The sequence below is a fragment of the Tamandua tetradactyla genome, chromosome 7 (genome assembly GCF_023851605.1).
Source record: "Tamandua tetradactyla isolate mTamTet1 chromosome 7, mTamTet1.pri, whole genome shotgun sequence".
Classification (NCBI taxonomy): domain Eukaryota; kingdom Metazoa; phylum Chordata; class Mammalia; order Pilosa; family Myrmecophagidae; genus Tamandua; species Tamandua tetradactyla.
Window position 1 is genome coordinate 39,467,139 of NC_135333.1, and position 22,646 is coordinate 39,489,784.

A 22,646-nucleotide genomic window follows, 5' to 3' on the forward strand; every position below is an offset into this window, starting at 1 on the left:
TTTGGTGTATTTTGTCCGCATGCTTCCTTGAAGAGTGCCATCGAGAGCTAATTATAAAAACCAATTCTTATTGAGAATTGGCACTTATGTGCCAGGCCCTATTTTAGCACTACAATTGAATTAGTTCAATTTAATCTCCAACAGTTGTATAAAACAGATTATTTCCATTTTGTAGTTGAGGAAACAGACAGAGGGAAGGTAAGCAGCTTGCTCGGGGTCACAAAGCTGAAAGTGAAAGGCATTATTAAACTGTAGGCAGCCTGTCTCCAGAACCTTGCATTTTTAACCTCTACCCTTTATGTGCCTCTCTTTGGGCCATTTCAAGTGTAGTCTCAACTGTTGGGAGTACGAAGAGTCCACCTTCCTTGCTCTAAATTTTATACTCCTATTAATGCAACCTAAAATCATGTGGTAGTCACTTCACATATGCACATCTGGTCACTACTAAATGAGTTCCTAGCATCAATTCCCCCCTACCTGCCTTTTTCCTCCCAAAAGAAGCCCAATTTTGTACAAGTATATAACCTTCGCAGTGTCAAGGGAAAAATTTGACTGGCCTAAGCCCAAAGGCATCCCTTTGATGACTGCTACTGGTCCAATTTTTGCCTTTGCCATCACTGGCCCTCAGTCCTCATTCACTGACCAAGAGGTCTCTCAGTGTTTTTCTTTTGTTGTCAATTATTATCAGCTAATTTTGTTCCCAGAAAAAAAAAGATATGATATACTACTTTGTATAAAATTTACACTACCATGAATGAGTTTTTTCCCCCACATACTATATACTGTTATGATACTTTTTTTTAGGGACTATAAAACAATCAGAGAAAATAAATAAAGGCCCTAAAAAACTCAGCCATTAGTTTTATTCTTTTGCACTAAATCTTCAAATATGGATAATATAAATTGTGAAAGGTTCTGAGTGGCTAGCACGGACTGGAATCTCTAGGACAAAAGAAGCTACGGTCTGCCCAGAGTCTCCAGAGAATCCAGCTGAATCTCAATTTAATCATTAGTTCTTTGTTATGGAGCCAAATGTGTTCAGATTGAGAAAGACACAGTCTCCAGTCTATGAAGAGGGACAGGGAGTCCCTGACCCTAGGGCAGAATTTCAAAAAGCCTACTGGAAACCATAAATCTAACTCACAATAAAACTGCTCCTGCTAAAACATGACAGTTCTTTGCATTTAGCCAGAATTACAGTAACTCAGTATGACCATATTAACTTGGGCACAGAGGCCAAAACCTCTGTCAGTTACAATTTGATTAGTAAAAAAGGAAAACTGAATTATCCTTTCATAAATAAACCTTTTGTAACAGTCAAACAAAATCTTTTAAAATGAAAATATTACTTGAAAAAAAATTATAAAATCCTTTTGTGGTGTTTGGGGGGGAAGAAGCTCCAAGGAACTTAAAAATAAAGGTTATTGTCTTAATAATGCTGTGTGCTTAATTACTGTCTGCTTTACAGGGCTGTTTTCATTTAGTTCTCATACCCTGATGAGAAACTATTCCCGTTATTTTACAGATGAGGAAGCCAAGCTCAGAGAGTTAAATTCCTTGTTCAAGGCAACCCAGCTAGTAAATAGCATGGTCAACAATCTAACTCAGGGAGATTAACTCCAAAGCTCATGTTCTTTATCACCACATTACACAATTTTATTCACCTTTCTCCCCCTTTTTTTTTATTGTGAAATATAGCACATATACAAAAAAGGAATAAATTTTCAAGTACATTTTAACAAGTATTATAGGAAATATTTTCAAGTCTCGTTTGGATTACAGTTCACAACTTTTCATTTTTTCTTCTTGCTGCTCCAAGACACTGAAGACCAACAGAAATATCAATATAATGATTCAGCAGTCATATTCATTTGTTAAATCCTATCTTTTCTGTTACATTTCCCCTTCTCTTTAAATAACATATACACATAAAAGCAATAAATTTCAAAGTACATCACAACAATTAGTTGTAGAACAGACTTCAGAGTTTGGTATGGGTTACAAGTCCACAATTTTAGAACTTTATTTCTAGCTACTCTAAGGTACTGGAAGCTAAAAGAAGTATCTGTAATGATTCAGCACTCACACTCATTTGCTAAGCCCGACATTTTTCTGTATAACTCCACTATCACCTTTGATTTTTCTTCCACTCTTTAGGGGTATTTGGGCTATGCCCATTCTAACTTTTGCATGTTGGAAGGGGCTGTCAGTAATACCTCATTCAGTTTTGACAACCTCTGTCTTCCCAACAACTAAAGTAGGAGGTCTTTTCACTCTAGGTTCAAGCTTAGGCAAGAAGAATCCTTCAAAGAAACAAGACTCTATGAGAATGCCTGTACTTTGTTGTACACTCATCATCCACTGGACTTCTGGTTCTGAAGCTTTCCGGCTAGGCCTGAGGAAATGTGAATGCTTCAAAGACTCTTGAGTTCCTATGGCACAACTATTTAGGAATCCCTTTCCTTGTGGTTGGTTGATAATAACTCCAAATTCTTCATTCTGGCTGCCTTTAATACCTACCTTTTCTTACTCACTGAGGTCATGTGATCAGCATTCAAAGTCAAACTCCCGCAGAGCTGAAGAATGGAATGAGAAAGGTGGCAAATGACATCCTTTTCAGCACTTCAAGCTGACTGCTCATTTATCCTAACTTCTTTTTCCTTCTCTATAGGTACAAGATACTTTAAGACAGGGCAGAAGTATCAGTCAACAAATGATGCAAAATAAAGAGAAAAGTGCAACTGCACTGCAGGATTTAAAGAGATCACTCCAGGCACAAAGGAGGTGCTCTAATTTCTATTTAGCTTGGAAACTCTGGAAGTACTGCCCCAGGTGTGCAGCCCCTGGGCTGGACTAATGGCAGATCACTTCCTATCTCAATTCCTTAATATCAGGAACTAAGTGTGATCTGTAGCCTTCCTATTTTTGGGTTGCTTTCTGGTAAATTCAAACAGAGAATGACCCAAACTTCAAGGTACACACCTATTACAAAGGTAAAACAAAGGCCAGAGAACACTTGGAATTCAACAAACATTCTGCAACTTTATTAGGTTAAACTGGGCTTCAATTTTCTGACACAGTTATGACTTGAGCACATGGATAAACTATACAATGGTGGTTCCTGCCATGGAAGGCACGATTACATCATCTTGAACTCACTTTGAATTAGGTAAAATAAGTAAATCAATATATCTGTATATTTACTTACTGAATATGAATATGAAATTACCCAGGTTGACAACCATAAAAATCCTTTAGTTTTCAGGGGTTAGGCAAACTGGAATTTTTGAAAGACAGATTTCAGGAATAAAAATTGGCTAACACCTTCAGACGCTTATTTCATAAAATGAGGGAGAAACAGCCTCACTAAATGGAAGCAGTCAAATCTATCAGCAGTAGATGGCTACATGCAACCGCCACTTTGCTGAGTTATAGGCAGTTTAAAGCTGTCATTTTAGTAAGCACTGAAATCCATCCTATAACGTGCTAGTCAGCTAAAGTGCTATTATACACATAAATCTATTTTTTACTTGCATTAGAAGGGCATCAATTACCTCATGCTACAATGTTTAATTAAGAAGTAAATGCACTATTTCCCCTAACCTATAAGCTGTTGTGTTATTGTCAGAATAAAAGTTGCTATTTTAACTTAAGTCACATTTCAATGTGGAATACATAAAGTCTACCATAACCTCAGCAGTCAATGTCCCTTATACAGTAACAATCTAAAGATTATATATGAGTGAATTAGTAATTATACTTTGCAGTTAAAAACAAAACTTATTCAACTTACAAGAGAGCACTACAACAGTTTGGAATGAATGAGCTTCATGCAGACAGCACCAAATATGAAGATTCACAAGGTACTGTAACCGAGAAGTTAAGATTTACTGAATTATTACATGGGTATTTCTTTTTCACTTTCTAATACAATAGCCAGAAATGCCTGAAATTACTGAACTATAACCTAGCTGCCTTGATTTCTGATGATTGTAAAACTATATAACCTTTTATCTTATAATTGCAAAAACCTTGTGACTGGCCTCATCTATACCTACAATCCTGTTTTTCAACCTGAGAGTGTTACAATCACAAAAGACAGTCCCCTGATGTTTATTAATGAAGGAACCTGAGGCAGCTCAGAACTAACCTAACTCAATTCCTCAACTATCCTACCAGACAGGCTGGATCTACTCAAAATTGGCCTCTCTCATTGGTTATCACAGCCATGCATGGCCCGTTATCTTGTGTGCCGCTACTTCAGCTCATTGTCAGCTCAGCTGAAGCGCAAAGTGTGAGCGATGCAGCTCTTTACCAATTCTGGTTTGTTCTCTAGGGTGTAACATATTATAATGGTCTAATGATATTTTAAGAAAAGACCACTGTGATCTCCACTTTACAGACAAAAAAAAAAAAGTACATCAAATGGCTTTCCACAGGAACTATTATAAAAATCAGGATTAGAATCTCAAGCTCAGGAATCAATGTAACACCCCAAAACACTTGTCAAGGCTGTGATTGTATTTTTGTAGTTTATTTTGCTAGGGATTTGAAACCAAACAGTGTAGTGTAGAAAAGGACAGAACATTAAGTAAGGAAAAAAGGGCAGAGAGCAAGTCTGAGACTATAAGAGACCAATGATGCAAGTTCTGAGAGCACTATGTCTGAGAGGGCTGGTTACCAGAGCACAGGCAAAGTATGTTAGAGCATGGGGAAGGGAGATGGCATGGGAGCTTCAATCCTTCTTTGGAGAGCCAAAGAGAAGGTTAGCAAGATCGGTTCAATTTCCTGAGGTCCAGGAGCAGTTTAAATAAAAAAAAGTGGGGTGGAGAGTACTGTAACCCATACCAAACTTTAAAATCTGTTCTATAACTATGTTATAAAACAAAGTTAAAAAGTGTGTGGAAATTTATTGCCTTTTGTGTAAATGTTATATTTCACAATAAAAAGAATGTTAAATTCCTCCTCAAAAAGGGAGGGTCAGGTTGGGTTCCAGAGTAAGCCTCAAGTAAAGGCAAAAGGACCAAAAACAGCAACCAAAGCCAGTCTTAACATGGTTTTCTGTTCTTAGTAGTAAAATCTCACTAAGAAAAAAAAAAAATTGGCCTCCCTGACATGAGTAGTAGCTTAAACTTTAATCAATCTGTACATACTCAATAATTAGATCACCTCTAATCACATCATCTAGAGCCATTATGCCCATTACCTAAAACCTGCCCATCTTTTCAAACCATAAAACTATCAGTAACTGCAGTTCAAGGAGACGGATTTTAAGGCTGACAGGCTATCTGGTTTCCTGCTTTGTGCTTACCAATAAACTCTCTCTCTCTTTGAAATTAACCCTGTTGTCTCAGGAATTGGTAACTTGATCACATTGGGCAGAGAACACCCACTTTTGATCAATATCACACCCAGCCAGAAAAGAACTCAAAATGTCTAAGAGGATGTCTCTCTCAATGGAGAAAAGGAAAGGTTCCTTCATTTGGCAAATACATGAATGTCTACTTTGTACTAAGAACTATGCTAGGTTCTTGGGATATTAGTGGCTGAAAATGAAACTGGGTGAGGAGAAAGATAAATTGGTAGGTTTGGAGCAGAGATGCTAAAGTTTGTGACTGCCTCTTTTTTGTGGTGCAAGAGGTGAGACTGCCTGCTGTGTGGGCCTGGGAGACAAAAGCAGCTAGGAAGGTTTAAGTGAGGTTTTAGAGTAGTCTCTAAAGGGTGACATATGCTGAAAAAGATAGCTGGGTACCATCAATCTGGGAGTGTGTGTGTGGGGGGGGGGGAGGCCATGCTAGGCATCCAATGTCTGTTGTAAGAGCACGTGGAAAGAACACTGGGCTGGAGGTGAGAGCTGGGCTCTGTCACTCACCAGTGAAGTCATATCCTATTTTTGTGAGGAGTCTATACTCAAAAACACTGACCAGGTTAAGAACAGAGCATACCACTAAAGACCTCCCCCTTCGTCATATGCTGTTAGTCAAAACAGTCTCTGGTTATAGTTTTTCTGCTAGTTTTACACTCAATTCACAATGACAGTGTGAAAGATCTGTTGAAATAAAAATATACAAAATAATACAGCTCCCTGTTGGATATTTCTTTTTACATCTATGCTCAAAAAAAACAAATCTGTCAAAACAGACGTTTCAGATTTCTTGTCCTTAGGGATAGTAAACGTATTGCTAGGGAATAAGCTTGACTTTATCCCTAAATGTCAAATGTAGGGGCTTTTTTTTTTTTTTTACCTTTTATATACATTTAGTAACTAGAGTTCTTGATACAGGGTCAAAAATGGGCTTTTAGGGAGGATTCCTAAACATCCTGAAATTACACTGAAATTGGCCTTCTACATGCCAATTTTTTTGACTTCTCAATATATCTATAAACCTCCTCCTTCCCCAAAAAAGTTTAAAAAACGCTGCTCTAAATATGCAAGTTCCTTTCCTAAAGCAAATTTCCTAATTAGTTAGTAATGGGTCTCACTTCCCATAGTGTCTTATGGTTAATATTCTCCTCTAGCCGTTAAAACAAGGAGAAATGGACAAAATTGCTTTTCATGACTTAACCTATAATGGTTTGAAAATGAAAAACTGAAACCAAAGCACGATAACAGAAGTCCTCCCACTGGATAGTTTAAAAGGATGTTTGCAGATTTCATCTTCCTTGAGTTTGATAAAATCTACAAGGCCCAACACGGAGGCGCCCATGTGAACCACCACAACAGTAAAATAAAAAACCGACGCTAGTTTCTATAACCTGTAAAAGCACGGCTCGCCCAGAAAACCAAACTTAAATACAGCTGATGAGTTATCACTGACGAATTTCTTCATTATTCACTCCTAAGCAACCCACCTCCTCCCCATTTTGTATAACAGCCAACCCCTAAATGGAAACAATGTACAGCCAATCAACGTTTCCTCATTTGCTTCCGCATTGGCCCTATATGAGCTTCTCCCTTCCACCTCCTCGGGGGAGCTTCCTTCTACCTTCTGATCGGGATTCTACCTGATTCCCGAGCCCCTCAATAAAGCTATGATATGCCAAGTTGCATGAAAAGTTATTTTGCCAATCTTAACTAGCTGTGCAATTCTAAGCAAGTTACTTGATCTCTATGGCACCTAAAGCAGAAAATAAAAATAACTGACTGACAATGGGTGGGTCCGTTTACTCTCCATGAACCAGGAGGCTGGAGCAGATGACTTATACACACAGCCCGCTAAACTCCGACATTCCAAGCCTTCACTTATTCCCGCCATGCCCAAGTTCCTGGTAATCGCAGCAGGGCCACGTCTGGTATGTTCCGGAAGGAATTCCATGGTGGTGTGGAGGCTGCCTGACGTGGAATTTTCCTGACTTCACCTCATTACTCGTTTCACCCGGAGAAAGGCCGGTAGTTCCCGCAGGCTTCGGCCTTTCTCTCTCTCATCAGTCCTCCAGCACCCGTCAAAGAAACACCATGCGTCTCGGTCGCGCTCACTGATTGACCATCCTCTCGCGAACTCCTCGCAGGTCCCCAACCCCGTCGTTCCAACTACAGCGACTAAAGCCAGAACCTCCTCAATCGCCGACTGCGACTGCCAAGCAACTAACGCACGCACGGACACGCCGCGAGCGTTGGCCCCTTCCCCCCGGGGGAGAGCGGCGCGCTTGCGCGGGCATGCGTACGCCGCGCGCTCTCCTCCTGGCATGCGCCTTGTGACGCCACTGCCAGTAAAGTAGGCGCTGCCGCCGAACGCTCTGGTGCGCTTGCGCAGTAGTTGGACGCGGGCGTTTCTTTCCTCCTTGTTTTTTCGAATTCGTTAGAGGGGTAGATTGTAGCTACAAGATGGCGGCTTGGAACGTGTTCGCCGCTAGTACCCCAGCAGTTTCTGGCTAAGCCGACAGCTCGTCCCCCTCAATCCCGAGCACAGAGAGACGAGGACCCAAGGGGACATGATATTTGAGAGTCTAAGCTTGCTGATCTCGAAATTCTTCGAGGCTTTCAGCAAACCGGAAGCGACCAAGAGCGCTCGGCTGGGCAACAGCCGCCGCCTCGACCCCAGCGCCGCGACCGCCACCTCGAACCTGCTGGTCTTCGCTTCCCCCACAACATAGCCAGTGCTCTAGCGGCCTCTGGGGAGGTGAGAAGTCCGTACGTGAGGGAATGGCGCCGAGGGCGGGAGCCGGGGTGCAGGTCCAGGATACGGGAGGCCGGTTTGAGAAAGGGGAAATGGACGAGGGAAGAGCACCGGGACTAGACCGGGGTGCAGGGTCCGGCCTACAGACTGTCGCCGGGCGGGGCGGGGCGAGACGGGGAAGCCGGGGAGGGTGGGGCAGGATGACAGCAGCGACGCAGCCGATAGCTGTTTGTGAAGCCGGGACCGGAACCGACTTGCCGGGACCGCGGTGTCCGGCTGAGATAAGACGCACCCCGGCGCGGGGCCCCTGCGGCGCGGCGGAGATGGGAGGCCAGAGTGGGCCTGGGTGTCCCTGTCGTGGCCTTCTCTTTTCAGCACCTTGCTGTACTCTCAGTACTTCATTCCGCGGTTTTCATCTCCCCTCTGTTCTCGTTAGTCCTCTTTCGCCTGGCCTCGCTTTCTTAACTGCCTGTCCGGGCCATCCCTTTACTCGTTTCCATTGAGAAGCAGTCAGAGGTTTAGTTTTTCCCCTGGTGTTTGTCTCCTTTGTCCGCCCCCGGGTTCTTTTCGTCTTCCTCCAAATACCTAACAAATGAATATGGTCATGTTTGTGTTTTTCATCTTGAAATTCAGCCCCAAGGGCTGTGCTGCACCAGGTAGCAGAGGCCACGATATAAACTTATTAGGCACAAATAATGGAAGTTTTCTCCAGTTACTTAGTTTCAGTTTCTTTTCACATTGTTTCATACCTCTAGCAATAGTTTAATCATTTTGTGCATTTTTACCCTTAACAGGTACATCAGACTTAATAGTATCAGGCCTTGTTCAAGATGCTTTACAGAGATTTATGTCTTTTAACAAAACTTGTTTGTTTAATTTAATAACCGTTTATTATTATGTTCCAGGCGCTATTCTGAACTAAACTCTTTTCGTTTAATTTTCAGAAGCGATCTTTCTCATTTTATAGATGGAAAAACCGAGGGATAAAAATTAAGTAACTTAATTAACTCACAGCTATGAAATGTCAAAACCAGGATGCTAGCATCTTGTAGTATTTCTCAACTATGTAATATCTTAGGTTTGCAGTTCAGCAACACATCGAACACCTACTATGAGCCAGGCACTCTCTTTCCTAGCTAGAAGTTAAAAATTCTCCATTTGCGGCTTTTACCTTTTAACTACCCCTCCTTTTTACCCACGGTTAATCTCTAATAGCAATAATGACCATTTCCAGTTCACTTTTTTTCTGTCCAGTGGTTAGTTAGATATTAGGTGTTAGATAGGAGAAGGACAGAAGATTCCACTCAGGCACTTGACCTCTGAATGAGTTGTAAGGGATTATATCTACAGGTACTGTGTTTGTTTTTGTTTGGATGACAGAGGTTAATAGCAAAACTTAGCCATATGTTTTCAGGAAGGCATGATAAAGGATTCCCAGGTAATGGCGGTTGCGAAATATATTTATTTTAGAATCTTTGACTTTAAAATTGTAAAAGAAAAATTCAAAGATTATTAGGATATTATTGAAAGTAGAAAGACCCCATATATAACCACTCTACCAGGGTCGATCTGCAAATGCTGGTGTTTGAATTACATTTTATAGATGCTAGAGAGCAGTAAGTGATGTGTAAATTTGTGAGTGTCTAGTCTGGTATGTTGTGATGTTGAAGGCAGATGAGGGTGGGGAAAGACTATCAAGAAGTCCAAGTAGGTTTCAGAAGCCTTGGCAAGTGTCCAAAAATAAGTGATAAGTTCCTGGCTGACGGGTGTAGCAGAACAAATGGGAAAGTAGTGTGGGTTTTTTTGTTGTGTGTGTGTGTGTGTCTTTAAATGGTTGTAAAGTCTCAGATATTAAGATATCCATAGTAATCATATCTCCAAAAATAAGTGATAAGTTCCTGTCTGACGGGTGTCGCAGAGGAAATGGGAAAGTAGTGTGGGTTTTTTTGTTGTGTGTGTGTGTGTGTGTGTGTGTGTCTTTAAATGGTTGTAAAGTCTCAGATATTAAGATATCCACAGTAATCATATTTTGAACTTAGCTTAACAATATATAATTTGGAGTGGTTAATTGTTCAATCCTATTTCTTATCAGCTATCTCAAGCCTAAAGAAGAGTGCTCATGTTGTGAAGGTATTCCCAGAGCCTTATTAAAATTCTTACCTGAGAATGAACTTTTTTAATGCATCATTTTAAAGAGAATTTCAAATATTAAAAATGTTTTGCCTACGGGACTATAAATGTAATTTGCATAGAATGAGTTAGGTCAGCCCTTAATTGGTTATATATAGTGCTTATATTCCAGACTTTTAAAAATCAGTGTTTCATGAATTTTTCCAAATGGTTGTTTTTGTGTTCAGTAAGAATTCCAGTATTCTTACTGACTTCCACTTAGGAGACTTCTACTGCCTCCTAGCAAAACTCTCTGGTGGATTTGTAATACCAAGATCCTAACAATACTGTCATAAAGTTCTCTTTGAAGGAGTTTCCACTGATATCAGGAATGGTTATATCTTGTTTTTTGCTGTAGTACATTTAAAAACTTATTTTTAAGAGTTATATACACATTGGTGTAGAAAAATGAACTTTTTGTTTTCTACCACTTAGGTTTGAAAAAATGGCGAAAAGAATTGCTGAGAAGGAATTGACAGATAGGAATTGGGATCAAGAAGATGAAGCAGAAGAGGTGAAAAGTGGTTTCCCAAAAATGAGTTCCTGCTACTGCTAACTTTAAATTCTTTGAGGTTCCTGGTGAAGTCTTTGTGATAACGTTAAAAGAACTTTTAAAAAGTGATCCTTAATGTAAACTATGAGCTATAGTTAATAGTATGTTTATAGTATTCCCATCAATTGTAATAAAAGTACCACAGTAATGCAAAATATGTATATGAGAGGGGCGTGGGTATATGTGAACTCTGCACTTTGTAAACACATGGTTTTGAATAAGTCATTTCAGTCATGACTAAAGTGTGACTTAGGTAAGCTAATCATGAAGGTGGCACTTAAATTCTAAGGCAGTGCATTACCACCATCTCAGTCTGCCCTGCCCGTACATTTAGAATTTAGGTCATTGAGGTTACCTTCTTTATTCTAGTACTTCTTGGAGGCCTGCTTTATGTCATGTTCATGTAGTGATCTGAGATTCCCCAACAATTGGGTTAATAGGAATAGAGTTTGGATATTGCACCTTCTGGGGTTGGCCTAGTATCTTTCCCAATAAAATAAAAATGCTCTTCTCTGAGGAAATCTTGTATTTTTTTCTCTTAAGAACAGAGCAGGACTGTATTTCTAGTGCCTCATCAGCAGCTTGATACAGCCAGTTAGTTCACAAAAGGAGATCTGTAACCAAATTAGCCTCTCAGTGTAAATAAGCATTAAGGATTAATAAATAATTATGATTACTAAATAATTATATAGCTGCTTTTCTTACTTTCTCATATTTTGTAAAATGACTGAAGGGAAGTGCCTGAGTTCTTGATCTGTGGCCCAGTTGCTTTGATCTTTGATGATTGTATAACTATATAGCCTTTATCTTGTGATTATAAAAGACTTGTGACTGACCCCCCATTTGTACCCCGTTTTTCAATTTATAATCTTAGAGGAGAGCCCCTATATTAATGAAGGAATTTGAGTCAACCCAGAGCAGACCAGTCCTAATTCCTAAACCGTCTTGCTAGATGAACTGGATCTAACTGGTTTGGGCCTGCAATAGCTTAAACTTGAACCTTAAAATATAAATTCAGTGGCTAAGCATGTAATCAGTCTGGACATGCTCAATAATTAGACCATCTCTAACTTCGTCATCTCAAGCCATTGAACTCATTACCCTAAAACTTCCATCTTTTGATACTATAAAACTATTAGAGTTACTGTAGTTCAAGGAGATCATTTGAACATGTTGGGCAAAGAACCCATTGCTTCCAATCGGTATCATCAAGTTATGTTAACATTTAAAAGAACCTGCAAGACTATTTCCAAGCTTATTCATAGGTTGCTAACTATCCTGTTTTATAGATCTACTTTCTAGTGCTAATGTTTTATCCTTTACAAAGATGAGTTAATGTGTTGACAAGGCTTTTTAACATTTCAGATTGGCTTAGTGCTTTTTTACTAAGTCTTTGGCTTTTGTGTTTTTTTTTTCCCCTAGATTTCAGGCACAGTTACAGTTAGGGTTATGTTTGATTTGCTTTGATTTGACATTAAAATATTTCAGAAATGAAAGCGCTCACATCTGGGTGAGTTCCAGTGATGAATCTGGAAGGGCATTGCAGCCAGTTGATGCCCCATCTATGGGAGTAGGGATCCTTTTTAAATTTAACATGATCTGAAGTAACTATAAATGAGAATTTTTTACAGAAAATATTGGATGCCAGCCTACAGGGTAAAGTAAGGTTTGAAGTAAGAGCCCAAGGCTTTTGGCCGTGGGTATAGTACTTAAAACATGCAGAGGAAGAGTGGTAGTTTTCCAGTGGGGTTGCTTAGAGTCCTGGATGCCTCAGTGGTCTTTGGGCAGTGGGCAAGTGTGCAAAGCACTTTAAAAATACTGTATTGGACAGGCGATGGTGGCACAGTGGCAGAGTTTTCTCCTGCCATGCCGGAGACCTGGGTTTGATTCCCGGTACCTGCCCATCCAAAAAAAAAAGCAACATACTGTGTGTATGAGTATAAAATTTATTTTTCAAAACTGTCTCCACTACCAACTAATCATTATCTTTATAAGGTACTTTCAGCATTTGGATGATAGATTTTGTCTATATCTTAGAATGAATCTAAACCTAATATGCAGAATTATCCCCCTTTTTGGCCTGATCTTACAGTTTGTTTGTTTTTTTCATTTACTCACTGCTGTAGGTGGGAACATTCTCAGTGGCTAGTGAGGAAGTCTTGAAGAATAGAGCCATAAAAAAGGCAAAACGAAGAAATGTTGGATTTGAGGTGAGTGCTTTCTTAGCAGCTCTTGGTATTAAACCCTGATTTGATTTCTGAGTTATGGAGTGTTCCAACCTTAGGAAGCAGTCAGATCTACAAATGAAAAATGCCTTTTTAACATGTTTGTTCCTTGTGAAAATCCGTCATGTGAACCACAGGAGATGTTAAAAAAAAAAGTATGAAGTCTGTACCTTAAAGGAGACTTATCAGTTGAGAAAATACATAATAGACAAATTCAAGTTGAGTGACAATATGAAGAGGAAAAATGATTATAACCATACAAAAGGCAGGAGAAATGGCGACAGGAGTAAAAAAACAGGGAAGCATAATTTTGTTTCCAGAATCCTGTACACTCCTTAGGACCGAGGAGAGTCCTTTAAGATAGGAAGAAGCATTTCATAAATTGATTTCCCCTCCACCCCCAACTATGATGGTATAGTATATTAAAATGTTTTATCCCTGTCCTCAGAAGAATAAAAGATAAGTTTTAACTCTTCCTCCAAAAGTTCATGGAAGCAGAGAGCAGCTTTTGAATTTCGTAAGAAATGCCAAACACTTCCAGAATATCTTAGGGTAGAGATGTGCAAAAGCTGGAGGCATCAGGGAAAAGATCTACTGAAAATACCTTGCTAAAAGAATCTAGTTTAAGGAAGCAGTTAGAAAACTGAAAATAGAGTTACCTCTGGCTTCCTTAACTAACAGAGACAATCTAGGTTTAAGATTGAATCAACTCAGATCAGATTTCTGTAGATTGAAAACAGATTGAAAGCTATAGTTCTCTGGAAGTTGTAGGTAAATTGGTAAATACAACTTTTAATCCACCTTGCTGTTTCTACAGGTTCCTAGGAAAACGGTTTTTGATTTAGTAATAAATGAAAAAGCTTTCATTTTGGGTTTAGTTGTATTGAGAGTGTTTTTAAAATTATTTTTCTAAAGCTCTGTCTGGTAGGTACATGAATTTCTACCATTAGTTTTTTTTGTTATTGTTACCATGTATCTCGTATAATTTTAAGAAATTTATTTTGCTATGAATTATGAATCTCCTTTCTGGCTATTTCAGGTCAGTGTAAATAAAACCTTTCTTTCTCATTTCTCCCTTCTGCTTGTGCAGCAGTTTCTTTATAATATAGTTGTATAAGAATTTGAGGTGTGTTTTAGCCAAGGTATTATTGTCACTTGCTTATTTGGTCATAGAAAGTTTACTCATCTAATAGATGCTCTTTTTTATATATTTCAGTCTGATAGTGGAGGGGCCTTTAAAGGTTTTAAAGGTTTGGTTATACCTTCTGGAGGAGGAGGGTTTTCTGGATTTGGTAATGGCGCTGGAGTGAAACCTTTAGAAGGACTATCAAATGGAAATAGCGTAACTAGTGCCCCTTCCTTTACCAGTAGTACAAAGACAGCAACAGAGACCAAGACACCCTTTGGTAAGTAGGTTCCCCTCCCCACAGCTACATCTGTCTAAATAGTATTTATGGAAAATAACTTTTTAAAGATATTTTTCTTGGGCTGTGTGATGGTGGCTCAGTGGTAGAATTTTCACCTGCCATGCCAGAGACCTGGGTTCAATTCCCAGTGCCTGCCCATGTGAAAAAAAAAAAAGATATTTTTCTTGTACTTATCCTGGGTCCTGGGACTGGGTAAACAAAAACTAGGGCCATAATGAAACAGGTAGAAAAATCAGGGAGAAGTCCATTTACAGAATAAGTGGGTAGAACACACTTTTTAGCCAAAACGGACATTGACAGTTACTATTCTCAGTTCTGCTGATTACCATTTCTGTGACTTTGGTAAATTTCCTTAGCTTCTGAGCCTTTGAATTCTCAACTGTGAAATGAGAATGAACTGCCTCAGGATTAGGGGAGAAAAGGAAGCTCTTAGACCTTCTGTACCGGCATCTCTTCCCATCAGTTCACGCATAGTACACATACCCAGGATTTTCCCTGTACAGCACACCAATATGATTGTGGAGGATCTGGGTCACATGGGGTCATCTCACTCTACGTCTCTTGCACAGTGTGTTGATTGCCTGATCTCATTTTTAGGCAATGAATGAAGGCCTCTTGGGATTAGCAGCAGAGAATGGGATTCTGTTTTAAGCACTTTAGTTCTTTGAAATGCTCCTGACTGATTGATTTTTTACTTAGCAAGTATTACGCATCTACTGCTTTTTTTATTATTATTTATTTGTTTATTTATTTTTACGTGGGCAGGCACCAGGAAATGAACCCGGGTCTCTGGCATGGCAGGCGAGAACTCTGCCACTGCGCCACCATCGCCCACTCACTGCTTAAGTTTAAATAGAATGTTTGGTGTGATTAAAATAAATGCTTTTTGGTTAAGATTTAACTACTTAATGTTCATCTCTTCAATCTTGGAAGTTGTTTTATGCTATTGTAATCAGTCAGTTCCGTTTGAAATGGGCAAGCTTTTGAAGGAAAAGATTATTGTGCAATTGTAGAGGCTTAATGTGAGCATATAATGTATGCTTTTCTTGTATAAAGGTTTGATTTGGTTTTTGCTATAATCAGCTTTCCTGATAACTAGATATTAGATGTACACATACTTCTTGAACTGCCACTAAAATATTAAGATACACTAAAAGAAATAAAGAGACAATATTATGAAAATCTAGATGGTTTTGTCAGATCAGTTTCTAGATAAATTCTTTAAACTTTTAATTCTTCTAGGTTCCATAACTGCAAATGGCCCAACCCCCTTGGTTGAGAATAAGAGTTCAAATCCCAAAACTAATGGCGACAGTCAGCAGCCCTCCTGCTCTGCATTTTCTTCCGGTAAAACATGCCATGGAAATGCCTATCACAAGCAGTTAGCCGCACTAAACTGCTCCGTCCGTGATTGGATAGTGAAGCACGTGAATACAAACCCAGTCTGTGATCTGACACCTATCTTTAAAGACTATGAGAAATATTTAGCAAATATTGAACAGCAACATGGGAACAGTGGCAGTAGTCTTTCTGAAAGTGAAACTAACAAAATGTTGGTTGAAACACAGTCTCCTTCCCTATATGGATCAGCAAAATTACAGCAAGAATCAGCATTTTTGTTTCATGGCAACAAAACTGAGGACACATCTGAAAAAAAGATGGAGGCTGTGTCTGAAAAGAAAATGGACCCATCATTAGGAGCAACAAGTGCCTCATTTAATTTTGGCAAGAAAATTGATAGCTCTGCTTTAGGCTCGCTAAGTTCTGGCTCCCTGACTGGATTTTCATTTTCCCATGGCAACTCCAGTTTATTTGGCAAAGATGTTACCCAGAATAAACCTGTGTCTTCATCATTTTCCACTAAAACATTGGAGAACCAAGAAGAATGTGGCAGTAATGAATGCAAAGGTAAATAGAAAGTTTTTATAGTTGTAAGCTTAATTTATTTCAGATTTGTATAAGTTTTGGGGTTACTGGGAAAAATACAGGCTTAACTGGATTCATATTATCACAAGAAATATAAACTTCTGGCATGGTGATTCGTAAAAAGTGTCAAAACACATGGCTTTCATTGAAAAAATAATAAATTACAGATTTTTAATTGTGTTTTGTAGAAAAAGTTCATAATTATCCGCTGAATTGGTATATATTTATGAGATTTGACTAACATTGCTTGGAAAAAATACTACTTGATTATAAATGGCCCCTTTAAATAAAAGGTAGTTGGTTTGTTTTTGTTGTTTTTTTTTAAATTGCCTTGGGTAACAAATTGACAGTGCTTTTTTCAAGATACCTTGATTGCAACCACATTTCCAGAAGGCAGAGATAGTGCAAGTGGGAAACCTGGGCCTTGCTTTGGCAGTTCCCTCCTTCCATTGTATTTCTCTTTAAAAAGTTGGGTTACATCTTCATCACATGATCATTGTGAACAAATGATGTCTATAAACCTACTTGTGAACAGTAAAAAGTGCACCTCTAAGGAGGCATTAACATATTAATCACTGATAAAGAAGACAGCAACTGCTGGTTTTCCTTCTCGCCCTACCTTCAAGCCTATCCTTGGGCAAGGATTTCCAAAAGCAAAGGATAGGACCAAGGTCTCCCCTTTATTTCTTCTCTGCTGTAAATAATACAGTTGTAGTCTTTCTGGTTCTCTGGCAGGGACATGGAATCTGTAGTTTGTAGAAGGGAGGTTGAATTTGGATTAAGTTTGCATGCACAGAATGCCCCTCGCTAGTGCTTTCTAACCTTGGTAGTTAACACATTTTCTGCATCAAAAAGATGTGGGGTGTTTGTTAAAATAACACATGTCTGGGGCCCACCCTGGAGAACCTAACTCAGGACTCTTGGGATCTTGAAACAAAATAAAACAACAAAACTCCTGAGAAGACTGTAAGGCACACCAATCTGAGAATGATCATATACGGTACCTTTTTAAAATTTGTCTTATGATCTGAATCATTTGAGCACTAGAATGGTTTTTCCTAGACAGAAGTGTTTTTCAGTTTTCTGAGTTTTCTGCTACTGCTTTTTTTTCTGAAGAGCAGTCTCCCTGTTTGTGTGACTATTGTTCATGTATCTTGGGTGCCATAGTTAACAATGGTGCTATTCAATAGACCCAATCACAGTGATAATTGTGTTGTTACCTGAGCCACGGTGTGGCAGTTCAAACAGACCTTTGGCTCCTTAAGTTTGGCTTTGGAAGAAGTTCTCTGACAGTTTACCCTGTTCAAACTTTTATTTTTCTCCTCTTTGGTCATTGCTGATATTGCTTGTTATGTGGGTATGGGCCCAGGGACAGCAATATTATAAAAATTTGTATAAAAATAATTTGGGGAGAAAGGTTATCAGAGACCCATCTGAGATTTAAATTGCCCAGCGCATAATTTCTGAACATAAGTAATTGAATGTTGACTGCCTATTTTTCCTATAAATATTTATTGCCTGTACACTGAATCATAAGCATGGTCATTTTTTTCATTCTAATGCTTTGTACAAATTGAAATTTATTTCAGAATTAAAAAGTATGTAGCCATTAAAAAAGTCCAGTGTGGCCCACCCCTCAAAAAATTAGGTGGCACTTCCAGTTTTTCTCTGTTAGCTTACATTAAATTTGCAGGTTGCAGTGTGGGGTGGTAGACGACAAATATCTATCACTTTTTCAAGCTCTTGATTTGAGTCCTATTGAGTTATTGTTATCTTTCTGAAAGGTGGAGGTGAAGAAGAGACTGATGAACCACCCAAAGTAGTAGTTACTGAAGTAAAAGAAGAAGATGCTTTTTACTCCAAAAAGTAAGAATCCACTGAGCAAGACATGAGAAGATGTTTCTGGCATGGAAGCTTTGGAAACAACATCTTGTAGACCTTTTACTGAGGGTCAGGATGGCTGGGCCTCTTCTTTAAGTTGGAGAATAGAAGAATTTTTGGTTTATTTATTTAAAAACAAACCAATTCTAGAAATTTCCTGCTGGGCATATCTTTTTTTCTGTTAGTGTTCACTTCTTCCTGCTTTAAAAGTGTTTTATTAAGAGAGGCTTTTCTGTTATCTTGTCGTCCCTTCCCAATCTCATCTCTTTATACTTTTTTCCCTTTCTTTTCTTCCTTCCTTCTCTTCCCTTCCTCTTCTACCCCAGGAAGAAAATCACCTAGTTACTAATTTCAGGTTTGATTTCACTTCTACTCTTAATTTGGCGGCATCTCTAATGCCATTCTGTTGGGATAATATTGGAGATCTGGTTAGCCGTTCTGAGTTTTCTCACATCCAAAAACTACTGCCTAGTAACCATTCCTTCCCATTAGGAATGTATAAAAACTTTGGCTTCCCTCCAGTAATGAGAGCTGCTCTTTTGTTTTTAAATGAGAGCTACTTCTTTAAGAAAGCTGAGGGGAGAAATTGAGTTATCTCATCCCCCTCTCAACAAAATGAGATTAATTGGTATTATTTACTGAAAAACATTCGTGCTACTTGAGAAATTTCCCAAGATGTGTTTTTCTAAAACAAAAATTTCAGAATAATTGAATCAGCAATTTTTCATACAGTGCAAATTACCATATATTGTGGAATTCCTTTGTGTTATTTTTGAGACCTTTTAGAAGAGTTAACAATTCCTTTTGTTTTGAAATTTCATCACATAGATGACATAAGAGACTTCTTTCTAATCAGAATGAACCAAAGGCGCTGACAGTGGTTTGGTTTGGTTAATAATTAATAACCTAAGGAAACGTGTAATGTGGGAAACTAAGTTAGGTCCTAACTAAGAATGCTTTCCAGGCTTATTTCAGCATCGTGGGAGATCAAGAATTGGAATCCTGAGGAGAGTTTCAAAAATAAGAACTAGAAAGGGGGAAAAAGGAGGGTGGGGAGGGGCAGACTATGTTTGTTCTACATTTGTCCCTGTCCTTCAAGGACCAGCTCTGTTCTTTTGAACTTAGGGACAACATAGCAGATCAGAGAAATATGGGGGGGTTAGCTGTGATTTTGTGTAACTACAGATCATTTCAGAAAGTTATGAAAACTTTTGTAGGGCCTGCTATTTAATATGAAAAAATGGGGAGAGGTTTTAGAATATCTAGCCATATTTTCTAGCTCGGTTTGTGCCCAGAGCCAATTAGTCTGGATTAATGAAAGATTTATCCTGAAGCTTCTTCTTCTCTCATTTAGTACAGGTTTTTCCACACGAGAGAATAGTGGTTGTTAGGAAATCGTGGCTTGACTTGTCATTGAGTGTCTGATGGCTCCTTCTGGTTTTTCTCCATAGGTGCAAACTATTCTACAAGAAAGACAATGAATTTAAAGAGAAGGGTATAGGTACTCTGCACTTAAAACCTACAGCCAATCAGAAGACGCAGCTTTTAGTGCGGGCAGATACCAACTTAGGTGGGTAATTTTTTTCAGGTGGCTTACAGTCATAATTACATAGTTTATGAAAGTTCTTCACCTTGCTGATTTTCAAGTATTTACTATGTTTTTTAGAATGGGATAGAGATCATTCAGGCCAAATTCATCCTGTTATTTATCAGTTATTTATGGATTTAGTTTTTGTTACTGGGATATAATAGTGTCAGTACCAGGATAATAGTGTGTAAGAAAATATGAATGTGTTAATTAAAACCTGTAATAACCAAAAAATAACCAAAATGGTTTTCATTTCCCTTTCTGTTAGAATTGCTATAGGTAAATTGGATGGTTTAATAAGCACACAAGTGGAAGTTAATCATTTAATGGAATCCTTAAGCATATAATCAGTACTGACCACCCCTACTCTCAGGATTAACATTGCAACAGTCTCCTAAAAAGAGTAATGTCAAAACGGGAATCAAGTTAAAGGTGATGTGCTCAGTAATATAGACTACACCAGGCTATGTCACAGAAAGAAGCTTCTGGGAGAAGCATTTTGCTTTCCCAAGGGCTTACTCCTTCATGGTAATATCACGGTGATGTCACCCACTGAACTATGCTGGTGCATGGTGTCAGAGGGGCTTCTTCTTTGCGGACCATTAGTTCTTCCTTAGTCTCATGTGAAATGGTGAAGACTCCAGATCATGCCTACTTGTTTTTCCTCAAATACAAGAGTGTGCAGGGTTCGGAGAGGGCTGAGCTCACAGAGAGCCTGTTGCCTCCGTTAGGGTTGTGGGCAAGGAGAGTGAGCAGAAGGCAGCTCCCTGTGAGCCTAAGGCTTTGGGCTCTTCTCCCATGTGCACTGGGCTGGCATCCACGTTGGGGATCAAGTGCCCATTTTAGCACCATTGCTGTTGACTCCCAGTTTTGAGTCCATTCTGTGTAAGTTGCTTCAGTATTTATGTGTAGCATAGTTAAGACTCCTTTTATGGAGCTAGAGTTTATATAGTGTTGATGAATTTTTTTGTTTGTTTAAATGCAGGCAATATATTGCTGAATGTTCTGATTTCACCCAATATGCCATGTACCCGGACAGGGAAAAACAATGTGCTTATTGTCTGTGTTCCCAATCCACCAATCGATGAGAAGAATGCCACCACCCCAGTTACCATGTTAATCCGGGTGAAAACAAGTGAGGATGCAGACGAGTTGCACAAAATTTTACTGGAGAAAAAGGATGTCTGAAAACAGTCTTCTGAGGAATCATTGCCAAGTTGCTGCTCCCCCCACTGCCCTTTTAAACTTTAGTCAGTTTTTTCTTCTCTTCTACTCTGACATTCTAAGAACTTATAGATAACTTAAAAACTTTTGTGAGGAAAATTAATATGGCCAATAAAATCTTTAAATGTTGTGTCAAGAAACTGTATCTTCCCTTAAGGAAACTGCCTACTGTGAAAAATACATTTGAATGAAATTTTTTTGGAGATTTTTAATGTTCACCTGTTTATTAAACTAACCATAAGTGATTTCTTATTGGACTGAAATCAGGGTATCAATTAGATTTCCCAAAGGCTTTTATGATCTGTGGGTTTCAGTTCCGCTGCCCACTGTTAAGTTGCTATGTCAGAGCTGCAGAATGGCAGTGTCAACTGCGACACACCAAGCTGCGTGGTCCAGAAGAAACCTGGTGTCGTCCTTCTGTGCGCCTGACTCGTGGGGAAGCACTTCACCAGACAGACGATGCTGTCACCCTGTGACAGAGAGGTTTTTTCTTTGGTTTTATTTTAAAGCTGAAATGTGAGTGCTAAATGTTTACCTTCAGCAATAGAGTAATTATAATTAGCCTGTTATTTGCAGACATTGTCCTTTTACCCTGTAGGCTTTTGTACTAATTCAGAACTGGTTTTTCATTTAAAAGGAAATGAGTAGCCTGTAGAGGTCCAGGTGGACTTCAGCAGTTCTTGCATTTTAATTTTGTAGTTTTATTCATGAGCTTCTTTCCTGATAAAAGCAATTGGGTTGGAGGGGAATAGCCAGGAATTTAAAAGCACAAATTTGGCAGTTTAGTTTGTAGATCAAGGAAAGTGAACCCCTGTAAAAAGGTTGGTTGAGTCAAAGTTAAACTGTTCTAGGAAGGAAGATGTGCTGCTTTTAATTGTTTGTACCATGACAAACCCTGTGGATTAAAAAGCTTAAGTGAAGTACGTGGGAGCTTTCATTAGACACGAGCCCTGTGGGTTAACCAGGAAGCATATAATAAGGGAATGGAAGTGAAAAGTGTGTAAATTTTGCCTTTAACTTTAGACAGCATCTTTTCTACATTCAAACCCTGTGGATTAAAAAGCTTAAGTGAAGTACGTGGGAGCTTTCATTAGACACGAGCCCTGTGGGTTAACCAGGAAGCATATAATAAGGGAATGGAAGTGAAAAGTGTGTAAATTTTGCCTTTAACTTTAGACAGCATCTTTTCTACATTTGGTATCTGAAATAGCCGTTTACTTTTTTACAAGTAAGATGTTTACGGTTCGGGAAAGAGCCACGGTCACACATAAGACCATGCGCAGGGTAGGGCTTGCTCTTCCTACCGCTAATGGAGACTCACACCAGCCTTCTTTAAAGGGTCTGGGTACGTGAGTTAGATGCCAAATCTAATGTTTCATTTCCAGTTTCATTCCTCACAAATTTAATATTGATACCAGGATGATCTTTTAAAATAAAGGCTCAGGGTTTGTACCCAAGGCTCACATTCTGATCTTCAGTATATAATGCATTTTGATGTAAAAATGAATAGTCCAGATAATGGCATATGGTACAGTT

At 39.0% G+C, this 22,646-nt stretch overlaps 1 protein-coding gene across 5 annotated transcripts; it reads left to right on the forward strand.

Annotated features, from left to right (window-relative positions):
- Positions 1-7,723: 7,723 nt before the first annotated feature.
- NUP50 (nucleoporin 50) lies at positions 7,724-21,315 on the forward strand. Of its 5 annotated transcripts, none has more exons than XM_077169145.1 (9): positions 8,374-8,501; positions 10,210-10,247; positions 10,722-10,800; positions 12,966-13,049; positions 14,281-14,470; positions 15,734-16,399; positions 18,202-18,283; positions 19,750-19,868; positions 20,872-21,315. In XM_077169145.1, exons 3-9 carry the CDS (start codon positions 10,732-10,734, stop codon positions 21,072-21,074), a joined length of 1,413 nt encoding a protein of 470 aa, XP_077025260.1. In that variant the 5' UTR covers positions 8,374-8,501; positions 10,210-10,247; positions 10,722-10,731; the 3' UTR covers positions 21,075-21,315. The 5 variants fall into 5 exon arrangements, with proteins under 5 accessions (XP_077025259.1, XP_077025258.1, XP_077025260.1 ...); XM_077169148.1 differs by having other exon boundaries at positions 8,378-8,548; XM_077169147.1 differs by lacking the exon at positions 8,374-8,501 and adding an exon at positions 8,575-9,467.
- Positions 21,316-22,646: the final 1,331 nt, after the last annotated feature.